Source organism: Crocodylus siamensis, chromosome 4 (assembly GCF_052110815.1).
Source record: "Crocodylus siamensis isolate JL-2025a chromosome 4, ASM5211081v1, whole genome shotgun sequence".
Lineage (NCBI taxonomy): Eukaryota > Metazoa > Chordata > Crocodylia > Crocodylidae > Crocodylus > Crocodylus siamensis.
Window position 1 is genome coordinate 2,062,298 of NC_143398.1, and position 16,593 is coordinate 2,078,890.

A 16,593-nucleotide genomic window follows, 5' to 3' on the forward strand; every position below is an offset into this window, starting at 1 on the left:
GCTTGCCTAGGATCGAGGTAAGATTAACTGGCCTATAGTTCCCCAGGTCCTCCTTCTTCCCCTTTTTGAAGATGGGAACCATGGTGGTCCTCTTCCAGTCCCCCGGCACCACACCAGAGCACCACGAGTGCTCGTAAAGCCGTGCCAGGGGTCCCACAATGACCTCAGCCAATTCCTTTAGAACTCTAGGGTGGAGATCATCCGGACTGGCTGACTTGAATATGTCCAGTCCCTCCAGAAGCTCCCTAACTAGTTCCTCGCTAACCCGTGGCCCAGGTGTGCCTCCCCCGGGGCCCAAGGGGGGCCCAGCAGGGAGGTGGCTGTTCTGGTCCCTACTTAGGAAGACGGAGGCAAAGAAATCGTTAAACATGTTAGCTTTGCCGTCTGGTGTGACGAACACATTTCCCAACGCGTCCTGCAAGGGCCCCACATTATCCGGGACCTTCTTTTTACCTCCTACGTATTTAAAGAAGGACTTCTTATTGTCCTTAATCTGGGAAGCTAGTCCCAGTCCCATCTCTGCCTTGGCCTTCCTAACTGCCCCCCTGCATCCCCGAGCAACTCCCTGGTGATGTCTGCTCCTTTCCATTGGGTGTGCGCCTCCGTTTTAGCAAGGACACATTCCTGGATGCTTTTGGTGAGCCATGGAGGCTTGTGTGCTCTCCTGCTCCCTTTGATCCTCGTTGGGATTATCTTCCTTTGGGCTTGGAGGATCATCTCCTTAAGGAGCGACCACTCTTCTTTGATACCTGGCTTTCCCCCCGGGACCTCAGTGCTTCTCCAACTATCCTCCTTAGCTCGTTGAAGTCAGCCCTCCTGAAATCTAGGGCTGCTGCCTTACTGCAGGCCTTTGCCACCTTCCGCTGGATGGTGAATCCCAGCAGGCGATGATCGCTGTCACCCACGTGGTCGAGCACCCGCAGCCCCCTCACCAGGTCGTCGCCCGTGGCCAGCACCAGGTCCAACAAGGCGTCCCCCCCGGTGGGGCTGTGCCCCCCCCGGGTTAGATGGAGGTCCTGCACTCTGGCCAAGAACCGACGTGAGCGGTCAGACCTGGCTGACTGCTCTTCCCAGCAGATGTCCGGGAAGTTCAGGTCCCCCACGACCACCACATCCTTAGCCTTCACCTCCTCTGTGAGCTGACCCAAGAATTCCTGGTCAAGCTCCTCTCCCTGGTTGGGAGGTCTGTAGTAGGCCCCGCCGTTAAGTCTCTCTCCCCTCGACTGCCTTGTACCCTAACCCAAAGCACTTCAGAGTGATCCTACTCTGACTCTTTGCTAACTGATGAGGATGTGTATTCCTCCTTAATGTAGAGTGCTATGCCCCCACCTCTCCTTCCTATCCTGTCCCTCCTGTACAGCCGACAGCCCTTGACATTCACCGCCCAGTCATGCGTTGAGTCCCACCACGTTTCAGTGATCCCCACTATGTCCGGGCTGGTGTCAGCTAGCAGGAAGGTGAGTTCCGACTGCTTGTTTCTATTATCCAGTTCCTCCTGTAATGTACTCCAACTTCCCTCTGCATGGGCAAATGCTTCCCAGTTCTGTACCAGCCACATGCACCCTCCTACTCTTTGTGCCAAGATCATTAAGGAATATATTAAGACTCTTCAGGAACTGCACTAGTAACTTCCCCCAGCTCAACAGTCCACCTGGCAGCACCGCCAAATGCTGTCACGCCTCTAGCCATCTTCCTGCCACTCCTGCCTTGCTCGTCACAAGTGTGTATTCTTCCATTTAGATAATGAAAGTCCTGTGCAGAGTCTCATCAAACACCGCACTGAAGTCCAGACAGATCAGGTCAGCAGGAGCCAACCTTTTAGGCCTGCTCCCTTCCTGAACGTCATGTTGAACCTCTTCCCCCATCTGCTGCTCTGCCTTCTGCTCCTGAACCTTTCCTCCCTGCCTGATCTGCTGCTCTGCTTTCTGCTCTCTGACCCATTTGCCATGTGCCACATACAGAAGCTGCCATGCCACTTGTAGCACCTGTGCCACAAATTGGACACCCTTGGATTAGATCAACCCCATTTCCCTTGAGTGAGAAACAGTTATTTTATCCATGGTCCACAGAGTATCCCACCTCTAGCTATAGCCCATACTAAGTCATTCAGAAGAAGATGAAGAAAAACCCATTAACAGCCAATTTCAGAATAACTAAGTCACAGATGAAGTTTTTACGTAAGGCCCCTGAAACATGTAATTCACTCGAATGTAACAGTAGACATTTGCACCTATATAAACATCTCTCATCCATTTAGTAAGGTGAGCTAGGCAGTATCTCTTGTTGCTCCTCATACATTGCAGCTACAGCACTACTATAACCCTTTACTAAGGCTGAGCCCATGCCCTCAGTGACAGCATGCTGCACAAATGAGCTATGTGCAGCACTAAAACAATCTGGAATTTGCTTTCTTTCAAGTACATTGACCATCTTGTTGGTCTCTATGGCTGCACCTCCCCCCTTTCCCTGCCCCAGCTACAGCTCAGACAAAATTATGATGGCAGGTTCTTCCCCACACTGTGGCTAAGGCAAAGGGAGGTAGGCCAAAGACTGGAGAGAAGACTACAGCATCCTGCGGAAGCAGCTGGACTCTGGCTCCAGAGAGAAGACTTCCCTGCTGGAGCATTTTGAATAGCACTCCCTCAGCCTGCAGGGTCATTTAATGGGAGGAACATGAATAGCAGAGATTCAAACTCAAAGGCTCTCCAATAACAGGAACCCCTTATCTATTAATGATCTATTAATGATGCTATTCATCAATGACCTGGAAGATTCAATGGATGCGGTTCAACAAAGGCAAGTGCAAAGTCCTGCACCGAGGAGGGAGCAATCTCCTGCACCGGGACAGGCTGGGGTGACGGGCTGGGCAGCAGCTCTGCAGAAAAGGACCTGGGGGCGATGGGGGACGACAAGCTGAACAAGAGCCAGCAATGTGCCCTTGGTGCCAAGCAGGCTACCAGCATCCTGGGCTGCATTGGAAGGAGCGCTGCCGGGAGATCAAGCGCAGTGATTCTCCCCCTCTATTCAGCACTGGGGAGGCCACATCTGGAGTCCTGTGTAAAGCTATGTCCTCACTACAGAAAGGATCTGGACACATTGGAGAGAGTCTAGTGGAGGACAATGAAAGTGGTTCGGGGCTGGGGGATAGGAATGGTGAGGAGAGGCTGGAGGAACTGGGCTGATTTAGTCTGGAGAAGAGAAGACCGAGGGGGGATTTGACAGCAGCCTTCAACTCCCTGCAGGGGGGCTGCAAACAGGATGGGGCTGGGCTGTTCTCAGTGGGGGAAGATGACAGAACAAGGAGCAATAGGCTCATGTTGCAGCAAGGGAAGTTGAGGTTGGATATTAGGAGAAACTCTCTAGCTAGGAGGGTAGTAAAACACTGGAACAGGTTATCCAGAGAGGTGGGGAAATCTCCACCCTGGGAGGTTTTGAAGACTTCAGTAGACAAAGCCATAGCTGGGATGATGTAGTTGGAGCTGGTCCTCCTTTAAGCAGGGGGTTGGATAGATGTGACCTCCTGTGGTCCCTTCCAACCCCAATTTTCTATGATTCTGTAATTTTATCGTGTCAACCCACCCCGAGAGGTAGGGTACCTCACAGCTCATCAGGGTCTGAGAGGCAGGCTGCCCCAAAGCTTTTCCTACAGCCAGGACATTCGCACCTTACTGGGATCCAGCTGTTCGCCAGGCAGGCTCTTCACAGGCAGCGATGCCCCCTGTCCCGTCAGCTCTTCCACGCGCTTGTTGAGAGCTGCCAGCTTGGCTTTGGCCTGAAGCTTCAACTTCATCAGCTTTGCATCTGCCGCCTCCCGTTCCTCCTGCAGAAGGAAAGGGGCAGAGAAACTGTGATGAAGATGCCATGGCCCCCTCCACAAGAGAAGGATGTCTCTGTAGCTCCATGTTGTCACGCCGACTTTGTATTTCCAAGTCAGGAAGGAGACCCCCCACACTCTGGGGAAGCCCAACGCTCGACTGCCTGGAAAACAGCAGCGGCATCTCACCCAGCCCCCAGCAGAACCACAGGCTACCTTGAGGGCAACTTCTTTCTGCTGGAGCTGGGCATCCTTCTCTCGGATTAGATCCTTCAGCTGGACAACCAGGCGCTCCGTGTGGGCCAGACGCTCCAGCATGTCCTCGGGCGTCTCGTCCCTGCTTTCCATTGCCGACTCCAAGACTGGCACCTGCAGAAATCAGAAGAGCAGCTGGAAACGCCTATAAGTGTATAAGACCTATAAGTATATAAGGGGCATACACCAGGATCTGGGGAAATGCCTGTTCACCAGAGCGTCCCAAGGGATGACAAGGTCCAATGGTCACAAACTGCTCCAAGACCATTTTAGGTTAGACAGTAAAGAAGCTTTTCCTTATATCCGAGCCCACATCTTGGAATAGACTCCCTCCAGAGGTGGTGCAAGCACCTACTCTGGACTCCTTTAAGACATGTTTGGACACTTATCTTGCTGAGATCCTTTGACCCCAGCTGACTTCCTGCCCCTGGGGCGGGGGGCTGGACTTGACGATCTTCCAAGGTCACTAGATCTAGGCCTGCAATGTAGCCGTGTGTCCATGCAGACACCTTCCCCCCAGCTCCTGAAGGCTGCAAGCCAGTCTAGCTGCAGCTCCTCGTAAGCTTGCCACGGGGCTGATGAACAGGGATCCTGGTTTTCCGTGAAAACCCCCCCCACAAATTCTCTGATAAAAATCCCAAAATCCGTGGTTAAAATTAAACGCCCCCCACAGCCCTGATGATGTCTCTCACTCTCCCCCCTCCCCCAGCCTTGCCTGTGCCCCTTGCCTCTCACCCATGGCCCCTGACCCCTGGCCCTGCTGGAGGGGGCTTGGATCCAGGTCTGCAGCCCCATGCCCCGAATGGAAGGCAGCGGCTGCTACAGCAAAGCATGAGCTGGCTCCTCCCTGCTGCAGGCTTGGGCGGGGCCAGCTCCCAGTGGCAGCATACACTCCTGGGGGGGCAGGAGGGACCCCCCCCCGATCTATGTGGCAGGTAGGGGCAGGGCAGATGTTCACTGCCCCCATTCATGCAGAGGAAGCGTGGCCAGGGCAGCATGGAGCTTGCAGCGGCAGGCTGCTTTCGTGCATGACCCTGCTGTGCCCTGCCGTGTCAGTCGCACATGCTACACTCTGGAGAGCCTGGGGGAGGGCAGCATTTGTGACCCACGGTTTGCAGCCGGCTGGCCACTCCAGCCGGGAGGGGGTTTGCAGCCTGCCTGCTCCTGGCCAGAGCACTCGGCCGGCTGCAAACCCCCGTCCCTTCCAGCCAGCTGCAAACCCCCCATTCCTAACTGGAGTGCCCGGCTGGGGAGTGCCCAAGCTGGCTGGGGGCTGAGGGAGCAGGGAGGTTTGCAGCTAACCGGAAGCGTCAGGGGTTTCCAGCCAGATGAGCACTCTAGCCAGGAGTGGGGAGGCTGCAAACCCCCTCCCAGCTGGAGTGCCTGGCTGCAAACCTCCCCGCTCCCTCAGCCCCCAGCCAGCTTCCTCTCCAGTCCTGCTCCGCAACCCCCGAGCCCCACTTACCTCCAGCAAGAAGAGTGAGCCTGAAGCAGCCTCTAGTAAGTGTGAGCGTTGGGCCCTGCCCTTCCCCCGCTTCAGGGTTGGGAGTTTCCCCACCCCTTTTGCAAACAGCTCTTGTAGGCTGGAACTCAGCCAGCCTGCAGAGCTCTTTGCAAAAGGGGAAATCCATGGGTTTCTCTTCTAAAAGGGAAAATCCGTGTTTTCCCTGATAAAAAGTGGGAAGTCTGTGGTTTTCTCTGTTTTTCCGTGGGAAACAGAAAACCAGGATCCCTGCTGATGAATGAGGCCAGCCCAGCCAGAACCAGGTGGGAAGGGAGCATCTCTACTGTAACATGGCCTCGGAGAGACTGACAAGTCTAACCCAGTGGGGTGCCCCTGATCCCCACCCTCCACTGTCCAGACACAGTGCAGTGGGCAGAGCAGATGGCCACACAGCTCCCTCAAAATGATCCCAAAGACTCCCAGCTCAGGTCACTGCTCACTCCTTCCCGCTCTGCTAGCTGGTTCCACTGGTTGAAAAGGTCCCGCGGTTCTGCCCGGCACCTGTCTCAACTGAAGAGAAGCAGCCAGGAATGCAGGAGCAGCAGAGCTGGGGTGACAGCCTGCATCAGCTGTCAGGCGACGAGAGACTGCAACCCACAGGCCTCCAGCAGCTCACCCCAAGCCCACCACCGGCACGACACAGCATACTTACGGGGGCAGAAGTCTCCGCTTCCTCGTCAGCTCCATCCCCCGACAACTCCTGCAGAACAGTGTTTGCCAACCCGGACAGGCGGCTCAGCATCTTGGGCCTGCAGGCGAGCAGAAGGACGAGAAGGAAGCAGCTGAATTTAGGGAAGAGCCAGACTGCTAAGGAACATGAGAGCTGCTTCCCTGCTGATGGCCGAGGTCCTACAGAAAGGCAACTCTATGGGGATGCACTATGCTTCGCTCTGCCTCGTGACAAGGCAGATGCCAGAGCAACACTCAAGGAGAAGCAGAAATGCTGTCACTAAGAGGGCAAGTCTGGGCATGGATATGGCATCAGGAGGTGCAAGTCAGAAGTGGGGAGGCCTCTGTACCACCAAAGATGGACTAAACGCCAGCTACATGACAGATCTGGCATCAGGAAACCTTACTTCCCAGGGAGGCTAAACAAACACAGTCTATTTAAGTTTATTCAAAAGAAGGCAGGGGGGTCTGAACATAATCCACAAGCACCTATAGGGAGAGATTCCCGACACCAAAAAGCACTTCAGTCTGGCAGACAGATGCAGAGCCAGCTCCAACAGCTGGAAACAGAAGCTAGGTGAACCTCACTAGGAATAAAGATGTGCACCTTTAAGTGAGGGTCATTAGCCACCAAGTCACCTGAGCCAGGACATGGCTGGGTCTCCACCCAGTGACATACTCCATTCAAGATGAGGCACCTCCTTCTAAAGGCCATGCTCTAACTCAGCCTGAAGTGCAAAGGCAGAGGCAGGACCCAGAGGTGCAACCCTGTGTTATGTGAACCCGCGTAGCACAGATCAGACTAAAATCTATCTGTGCAAAGCATCAGGCATCATTCTCCGTTACGTGTCTGCACAGTGCCCACAGCACAGGGACCCTGCTGAGACCCAAGTGCTTCTGTGGCCAACAAGAAATAGAGGACACAGTATGAACACACAGGCACGTGCACAGGGTTGCAAGCTGCTACCAGTCATCCTCATGCAGATTTTGCACCTGAACAGGTGACAAGGTGCTGGGCAGAGGCTTGGCCCACTCTGACAGACTAGCAGTCAGATGCCAGTTGACTTCATCAATGCCCCCAGAGGAGAACTCTCACCCAGCTCCTAGCAGGGGCAGCACAGCAAGGAGCAGAGCAAGGGGGCTTAGGGAAATGACTCAAGTACCTGAGGGTGGTTCAACTCCCTGCAGGGAGGCCAAAAGGGATGGAGCTGGACTGTTCTCAGTGGTGAGATAAGAGAAGGAGCAGTGGGCTCAGGTTGCAGCAGGGGAAGTTGAGGTTGGATCTTAGGAAAAACTCTCTCATGAGGAGGGTAGTAAAACATTGGAACATGTTACCCAGAGAGGCGGTAGAGTCTCCATCCTTGGAGGTCTTTGAGACCTAGCTAGACAAAGCCTCGGCTGGGATGATGTAGTTGGGGCTGGTCCTGCTCTGAGCAGGGGTTTCTGTGACTCTAGGACTGAGGGGTGGTACAGGCAGCTGCTGGGACCCAGCGCTTCCCTGCGACTCTTCAACATTAGCAGATACGCAGCTGGGCTTCGCAATAAAGAACCCAACACGTTTTTCATTTGTGACCAGCTGAAAGACAGTGTTTCTCCCAACTTGTCACTAAGCCAGCAACAGCGATTTGTGCATTCATGACTCTTCATGCTCTGAAAACACCCCCGCCCAATACAAAAATGCAGCAGCATGCGTGCTCTGGGAACACGTTATCTGAGTGCCCTGCCCTTTGCGCTCCTGTCTGAAGGAGGAACTTCTACATAATTGTTGGCAACTGACAGTACTGCAGCTTTCATGAGCACTGTGTAGTATTCATACCTCCAGGCCAACTGCCTCTGTGTAGCAGGGAAGTCTCATCAGAACATCAGCTGTGGAGAGGAGCTACCTCAACCATGACTAAGACCCACCTCTTCTACGCACGGTGCAGTTCACAGTCCTGCTGACTCTGCAGTAGGGATCCTTGCACCAGAGCCGACGGCCATGGGCGGGTGCCTTGGATTCCAGAGACGCATCTATTTGCCCCTGCAGCAGTAGGTTTTCATCACTCAGGAACTCTGAAAGAAACAGGAGGAAGCAATTTATCTAGCCCAGGGAGGAGAGAAAGCCCCTTCTTCACCCCTTGCCATGTGGGCTAGGCATAAAATGCATTCTTTTGCCTGCTCTGAGCCCCTGGCTTCTCCCACATTGCCTGCGGCACCTCTTGGCCTCTACGACTGCCTGGCAGAAGCTCACGAAAGGCAGAGCAAAACGTTTTGAGAACAAGCACTTGACGGTGGAAAGCTGGGCAAGAAGGCTGGGCCCCAGGCAGTTCTTTACAAAGTGCACTGCAGGCTGAAGCTCTTAGGAAGGGACGTGGCCAGATGCAAGCTTTCAGGATGTCTTCTTTGAAGACGAGACTCACCGAAACCAGCTGCCCTGTCTGCCACTCACCTGCCCAAGAGCCAGCCCCGAGGCACAGAAATCCTCCAAGACTTAAATCTCTGTGACCAACCCTAGAGAACTAAGCATTATCTCTGTGCACGAAGGCCGGTGTGAGTGAAACAGCTACGGTAAGTCTCTTTTGCTAATCACAGCAGTAACCCCCAACTGCTGCTTGCACCGTGCCCCCAGCCCTTTACGGCAGAGGAGAAAGACATGGGTGTGTTAACTGCACAGGATGACTATAAGCAAATATGACAGAGCCATAAAACAAGATCCCAGGAAGTATCGGGTCCGATGTGTGTACAAGAGCTAGGGAAGGCTTTGTGCGATTTGACTAGCCACTGGGGAGAGCTCACCCATGCTCAAAAAATGAATTCAGGTGCAAAGAAGAGTCCCCAGGGTGATGAAGGGAACGGAAAGCTTACTTCATGGGAGGAGAATATAAGAAGCAACATGACAACTGCCAAAAGATACAGCTGTTCTGCCTAAACATATCAGGGGGGCGGTATCACAGTGGGAGATCTACTTTAGCTAAAAAACCCCACCAGCACAAGAACACGAGCCGAGCTGGCCACACAGACCACGAGGCTCTGAACTGGTCCTGGCAGCATTTCTACAAAGTGTGAGCCTGCTTCTGTGTACTTGTTGCAGCAGCCAAGCCCAGGCCGAACCTGCTCTGAGCAGGAACTTACATTGTTTATCCAAGGGGTGATGGGACGGGAGCAGGGAGGGGGCTCGGGAACCAGGAAGTCCCTTTCAGTTCAGTGCTCCTAAGGAAATGGAGCGGCCCTGTTTGTTATAACATTTACGTTAGAGCCCCAATTTTAAAGTCAAGGACAGAGTTGGGCCATAAAGCCAGACAGCTGCTGTGAAAAAGAAACAGTCACCCCCGAATGTCTTCTATTAACTCAGGGGAAAGGGGCAACTCCCATAACACTTTATTGTCAGGTTTTACCGTTCCTGAAACTTTGGCATGTCGTGGTCCAGAGACGGCTAATAAGCAAGGTGACGATTCCTGAGAACGTAGAAAGGGGGCATCTCTATGGGGACGTTTTCAAAACAAAACCACTTGTCTAACAACTCATTCACTCTCTCTCCGCTCCAAGTACAGTTTACTACATCAAAAGCTATTTCCACTGCAAGGGCACACACCAGCAAACACTCAACCGCATCTGGTCGGGGCAGCAGCTCATCTAGAGCAGATAGCCCATGGTTTTATTTTTTTTTAAACACCAGTCAGCGGTAAAATGAAAAGCAGGTATGTGCTGGGCCAAACAACTTGCATTACAGGAGCGCTTAGAGGCCCCATCCTGGAGATGCAGCACAGAGAGAGCTGCCACACTGATGAATTTACCATCCAGGTTTGATGCAGGGCAGAAAGGGTGGATGAAACAGCCAGGTAGATGGTGGGGGGAGCAGAGAGTGTAGGAACACCAGAAAATAATATAGGAGAAAAGCTGGACTGTTCTCAGTGGGGGCAGAGGACAGGACAAGTAGCTGGGCTCCAGCTGCAGCAAGGGAAGTTGAGGTTGGATATCAGGAAAAACTCTCTCACAAGGAGGGTGGTGAAGCACTGGAACAGGTTACCCAGAGAGGTGGTGGGGTCACCACCCTCAGAGGTTTTTAAGCCCCATCTGGGATGCTGTAGTTGGGGCTGGTCCTGCTCAGAGCAGGGGGTTGGACTGGATGTGACCCCGAGCTCCCTTCCACCCTATGACTCTATGACAAAAGGCAGGTTATGTTTGCTGGCGGTACCCCCAGCCCGTTGCCAACAGGCCCCCCCCACTCGCCAGTAACGTGCCCTTTTCACGCAGGACGACCGGAAGAGAGGATGAGACAAGCCCGACCTCCTCTGAACCGCACTTTCCTGACCTGCATCCTGGGGTCTCCCAGCCCCGTTCAGTACAGGCAGCGCGGGTGTCCCGTGCCTCCCCCCAGGGCAACCTGCCCCCCTGCACCTTACCTGTCCCCCCGGGGCAACCTACTCCCCGTGCAAACTGTGCCCGCTGTGTAACCTGCCCAACTTGGGCCAGCTGCCCCAGGGCCTGTGCAACCCCACCATGAAACTTACCTCCATCCTATGCCACCCCCCACTGCCCCCGTGGATTTACCCCCTTGCAACTTACCCCCCTTCCCCCGCCGTGCAACCTGCACCCCCCTGGGGAACTCAACCCCCTCCCACGCAAGCTGCCCCCCGGGCAAACCCCCACTGCCCTGCCCCCGCACTCACTCACTCACTCACCCGCTCGCTCCCGCGCTCCCCCGCCCCTCCCGCGGCCACATCAGCACCGGAACCCGCCGCCGCTTCCGCCCCCCCGGGGCTCCCGCCCCGCGCGTGGGCTCGACCAATGGGTAGAAGCGCCGGGGAGATAGACTTGGACACCCGCCAATGGTGGCCGGGGGGCGGTGCCGTTGCTATGGCGGCGCGGGCGCGGAGGGGAGGTGGCCGTAAGCGCCGGGCACCGCCTCATAACACGGCGGCGGCCAATCCGCGCGCGGCGTCGGGCGAAGTCCGCCAATCCGCGCCGGCTGGAGGCGGGACAGACCTGGAGTGGGCGGGGCCGCAAGGACGGGCCTGCCAGATGCCAAGGGCCGGCGGCAGTGGGGGCGGGGCCTGTAGGATGGGGGTGGATATGGGGCGGGGCTCTTTGGGTTGCGGCCGTGTGGGTGGGGCAGGGCGATAGTGGGGGTGGGCGGGGCCTGGTTATAGGGGCAGAGGGTGGGGCCTAGAGGGGCGGGGCGGCAGGGTGGGGCCCGTGGGCGGGTCCGGGAGGGCGGGCCTGGAGGGGCGGGGCGGTAGGGTGGGGCCTTCGGTTGAAGAGAAGTAGATGCTGCGTTGGCTGAGCTGGCGGTCAGTAGAGAGCTAACGTGCATTAGCACACGTGTAGACGAGCCCAGCGCAAGTGACGTCAGCCGAGCAGTGCGAGGGCGATGAATCCGGCTGCCGCGGCCTGCGCTGGACGGGAAAGCGTGGAGGAGCTCAGGGGAGCGACCGGCACCGAGTCCCTGCAGCTCGAGGACAGCTCTGCCTGGTGCCGCGCTGCGACCGGGAAGCAGGCAACGTGGTGTCGCGGAAGGCTACCAGGAGAGCGGTGAAAAGCCTGACGAAGCCCTGGCAGAAATAAAAACCCTTGGGCGCAGAAACAGCCTGGCCCCGGTTGCGCGCGCACCAGCTTTCGCCCCGCGGCCCAAAGGCTCTCGTAGGGCTAACGAGGCAGTGCAGAAGTGTGACGTGGAGGGTCGGAAACCGAGGAAGAGGAGACCTGGGAGCTACAGGGGCCTGCCTCCGGCATCATCCCTGGTGTTTCCCCCGTGTTGTGTTCATGGACAGCAAACAAGCCCTCCTTCCTGTTTGTTTTTCTGGAGTAAACCCGGCTGCTCTTTGGCTCCTATTGCCCCGATCGCACCAGCAGCTCCCCTCGCACTTGGTTCAGCACGGGTTCATCCGTCCGAAAGCCCTGGGTATCGTTGCAGGGGAATCCTCGCCGGCTCCTTGCCGTGGCACTGATGCTTCTGTCTTTCCACCGATGCCTTGCAGAATCCAGGTCCTTCTCTTCGGGATTGCTTCCAGCTGAGAAGCTCCCGGCTTCAAGCAGGAATTCTTATTCCTCCTTCTGGGCCCTGCCACATGTTCAAATTTAAGCCGGACGGAAACCAGCTATGAAGTTGTTACACATTTTCAAGCACTGATTTTGTAGCCCGTTGGCTCTTTTTATAGATGTGGAGTCCTTTTGATGGTGTGATAATTACTGTGTACGTGTGGCCAGTCAAAATGTATTGCACAGTTTGCCAGTTAATGGCATAATATATATAATGTGTAGGAGGGGCCTAGGTGACCAATTGTTCATCAAATTTCATCCCGTTTCAACACTTGTTCTTAGAAGACTGGAACAGGACGACATCCCATCACATGAGAAGGTGGCAAATTCACAGTGGGTAAAAGGGAATAACTTTTCACCCCAGTTATAGCTCGTCCGTGGGTTTCTTGGCTGTGGGAGATTGTTGGAAGCACATGTGCAGCAAAATGCAAGAAGGGACTGGGCTCTCAGGTGGATGCCAACCTCCAGTGTCGTTGTCACGAATGCTGTCAGCCTCTTGGGACAACGTTTTCACTTCAGCAAAGCCATCTCACATCTGCCTCTAGGGTAGTTCTCGTTTTCCTGCAGCATCTGGTGTTGCCTTTTCTACACCCGGAAGGGTGAGCTGAACTGCTGGTCGAATCTGGTGTGGGAAATCCTGTGTTTCTGTGGAAAGCCTCCTTTTCTATCCATCCACATGGCTAAAACTCTTCTCTCATGTTCATCTCCTGTTTCAAGTGCTATTACCCCAGGATCACTGGTTTCCCATCTTATAGCAGTAGGTGTCATGTATCCTTAGACCTGACTTGTCTGTGCGACTCTCACTTGAACAGTTTCCCATTATGCATGAGTACAGATGGCTGAGAAATGACCATTGAAATGATAGGGGGTTCCGTCCAATTTCAATAGTAGATTGCAGTGGGCACGTCTACACGTGTAATTAATGCTATTCGGCTTTATTGCACAGTAAATTTACTGTGCAGTAAACTAATTTACTGTGTAGTAGGTGCCTGCATGTATAGACAGTGATGCTTTAATGCGCAGTAGATTTACTTACTGCTCAGTAAAGTGTCTCATGTAGACGCAGCCATGTACCGAATGCTACAGCAACAGTTTTAGCCAGACCTAGATGATGTTATTCTGTTCATCTAGGTCCAGCTTCTCGACTTGGGGTTGCTGGGAGACAACTAAGACTCTGCCGCTCACGTTTAAGAGTCAGTCCTGAGTATCTGCTGGATTTATCCTTCTTACATCCCTAGCTGCTCACAAAGCTTTCCCTCAGATCCCTGTGCTGTCTAGAATACAGGCCCAGGATGCTCGGGGTCAGATGCTATGGGGATTCATTGGTTCACAGCGTTTAAGGCCGTTAGAGCACCTACTCTGACATCTGCTATGTCAGAGGTCATTGCATTTCACCCATTTACCCCTGTAGTGGACCTAAGAACTTGGATTTAACTAAATCTTATCTTCCAGAAAGACATCTGTTCTTGATCTGAAGATGTGAAGGGGTGGAGAATGCATCCTTCCCCACAGTCATATGTCCCAGTAGTTAACTGTGAAATCTGTGTCCTGTTTCCCATCTGAGTTTGTTGGGTTTCAGCTTCCAGGCACTCATTTTTGCAATACCTTTCTCCACTAGTTAAACAATCCTTTGGAGCCCGGTATTTTTTGGTGGGAAAGTACTTACCCACGGCAGTCAATCACCTCTCAAGCTGCTTTTTGATAAGCTCAACAGATTGAGCTCCTTAAGCCGCTGCTTAGAAGGGTTTTCTCCTGCCCTTGAATTCCTTTAGAGGTTTTTTTTTCTGTGCCCTGTTCCATAGCTGAACATCGCTTTGAAAACACAGCGACTGATATCAATGCAAGAGCCTGGTATCTACCTCCCTCATATCATACATAGGGGTAAAGTCATCTTCTGACTCTTACTTGCTACTCACCTTTTGAATGATCTAAAGATGGTGTGGTCCTTTGCACCACAACATGATGCTGGGAGCTTGTGGGGAACTGATTGTCCACCAGATCCTTGCCAGAGTCCCTGCTTTTCAGGACACAGTTGTAATGTATACACTGTGTGGGGTTTGTTACACAGTCACCCATTCATTAAGTGTGGTCTTCAGTCCGTACCCCTGGATGTATCGTTTTGCATTTCAGTTTTCTTTGATTGGGTTCATCATATTAAGTAATTCAGAGTTTGCTATATGGCTACCTTGTCACCCTCATCATTTACCAACCTTTGTGTCCTCCATTATATAACTGTATTGATGAAAATGCCAGCTAGTATCTGGCTTAGAGTCAAGTCCTCCAGAACTGTGCTAGAAATGCCATAATGTGAGGATTATTTCCCACCAGCACTTCGCTGAGACCTGTCAGTCAGCCTTTTAATATGTGCTTTATTGGTATTATTGGTGTTTATTTTCCTTATACAATTATCAGAGTGACAGTGGGTTTGTTTGACAAGACCTGTTTTCCATCTGATTGTGTTTGCTGGCAATATATTCCTATCCTTTAATTCTTTTATCAAGTCAGTCTTATATTAGTTTTAATTATCATTATTATTTATTTAAGTAGTATTTATTATTCATATAGTGTTTATTATATTTATTACATATTATTTAATTATTTAATTATTAGGCTTAATAATAATTGTTGTTATTATTATTATTAATTGGATCAGGGTTCAGGTTAATTGACTTGTTGTTACCCAAGCCATCCAATTGCTGTTTTTGCATACAGGTGCAGTATATAAAATCTTCTAGTTTTCTGGTATATTTTAAGACATACTAAAAATAGTAGCCAAAAGTCTAACACAGTTCTTTTTGGACTCTTGGGTGCAAGCGATCTGGGTGTGGTGACTTAAAATGTTTAACATTTCCTTAATTACTGCTGGACTGGAAGATATTCCACACCCTTCCTTCTGTGCTGTAAATATACTGTCCTCCTCCTCCTCAATACATGACTGCATCTGGACGGTCTTTTAGCAAAATCATCCTTTTCCTAATGGTGGAATCCTAGTTTTGATTGGGAGGAATTTTTTTTCTCTAGCTTTTGGAAGAGACACCTCTGTAGATCTAAGGCCAGGGTTGTTCTGTTTGCCCATATAACCGGGTAGGCCTTTGTGTTAAGTCTGAATACTTTTAGCTGGCATTATAGTCATTTTAGTTTGCCGTAGGGCTGAGTTTGAGTTAGCATGGGCTAGCTTAAGTGAGGCTGACAATGCAAAGGAAACTGAGTCCCAGGCAGAATTTCCTTGGAAAAATCAGGTCAGCTGGATCCGGATGGGGGAAGGTCGGTACGTTCCAGCTGGACCGTAATGTAACACAAGACTGTCACCTTTCTGCTCATTATTTGTCTCACCTGCATTGAGTGATGTTGTAAGCCTCTGTGTGAGGAGAGGGCTAACGAGGGGCTCCATGCTCTGACACAGGCTCCTCCGGCTTCCCGGATCCTATGACCCCAGCTGACTTCCTGCCCTTTGGGCGGGGGGCTGGACTCGATGATCTCCCGAGGTCCCTTCCAGCCCGAATGTCTAAGAAATCTATGAAATCTCCTGGTTATAATGCCCATTCTGTTAAAACATAATCATCTCTACCTTTTCCACGCTCCAGGAATGTTTTCCTGTCAGCTGTCTGAGACTCCACTATACACCTCCGAAGCAAAGTCTCCCATGATGTATGTTTTCTTTCCACTCATTACAGACAGAGTTAATTTTCCTGTTCCCTGTCTGATCTGGAGGCCTGAATAACCCTCATCAGTCCCTCCTCTGGGTTTTGTTAGTTGGCTCATGGATCCATATCATTCAGCGCCCGTTCTGAGCGCCCAAGAGCTCGCAGGTAGGTAGCTCTGCCTTTAACAACGCGAGTAGGAGGCTGCCTTTAACAAAGCTACCCCTCATCCATCTTTGCCCACTCTGTCCTTCCTAACCAGGTTATAACTGCTGTTTTTAGCATTCAAATCATGCAGTTGGGTTAGTTGGTTTTCATCAATAAGACTTTCCTGTTCTGTTGGCTCGTGATGCAAATGCCCAGCACGAGACAAATACAACACTTTGTCTCTCTACGGTCTTTCCTGTGTTGCTCCAGTATGCTCATGAGAAGCTGAGTCTGTGTTTGTACCGTACCTTCCCCGCTTAGCTTCGGTGCCTTGTGCTGCTGGCAGGGGGAGAGCCAGGAACAGTAAGTGCTAGGACAGCAGCCTTGTGTCTTTTGGTGCCTCTCAGTGCAGGAACTGGCGGGTGGGTCTTGGTAACAATCCCAGATGAGATATTATCAAAGTGGGGGGGACTGATTATCTCCTGGGCCCAGGTGCCCCTGCAAATGGACATACAACCCTGCCTCCTTGCTTGACCTAACCGCAT

The 16,593-nt window shown here is 52.6% G+C and overlaps 1 protein-coding gene across 2 annotated transcripts in view; it reads right to left on the reverse strand.

Moving 5' to 3' along the window:
• GOLGB1 (golgin B1) overlaps positions 1–10,960 on the reverse strand; it is a 49,439-nt gene extending 38,479 nt beyond the window's left edge. For both annotated transcript variants that reach the window (XM_090041428.1, XM_090041427.1), the window contains exons 1-5: positions 10,904–10,960; positions 8,148–8,294; positions 6,226–6,322; positions 4,031–4,183; positions 3,665–3,820 (exon numbers count right to left, since the gene is read on the reverse strand). In XM_090041428.1, coding sequence (XP_089897554.1) covers positions 3,665–3,820; positions 4,031–4,183; positions 6,226–6,315 — 399 coding nt within the window. In that variant the 5' untranslated portion in view covers positions 6,316–6,322; positions 8,148–8,294; positions 10,904–10,960. The remainder of the gene's footprint in view (positions 1–3,664; positions 3,821–4,030; positions 4,184–6,225; positions 6,323–8,147; positions 8,295–10,903) is intronic.
• Between the last annotated feature and the right edge of the window lie 5,633 nt (positions 10,961–16,593).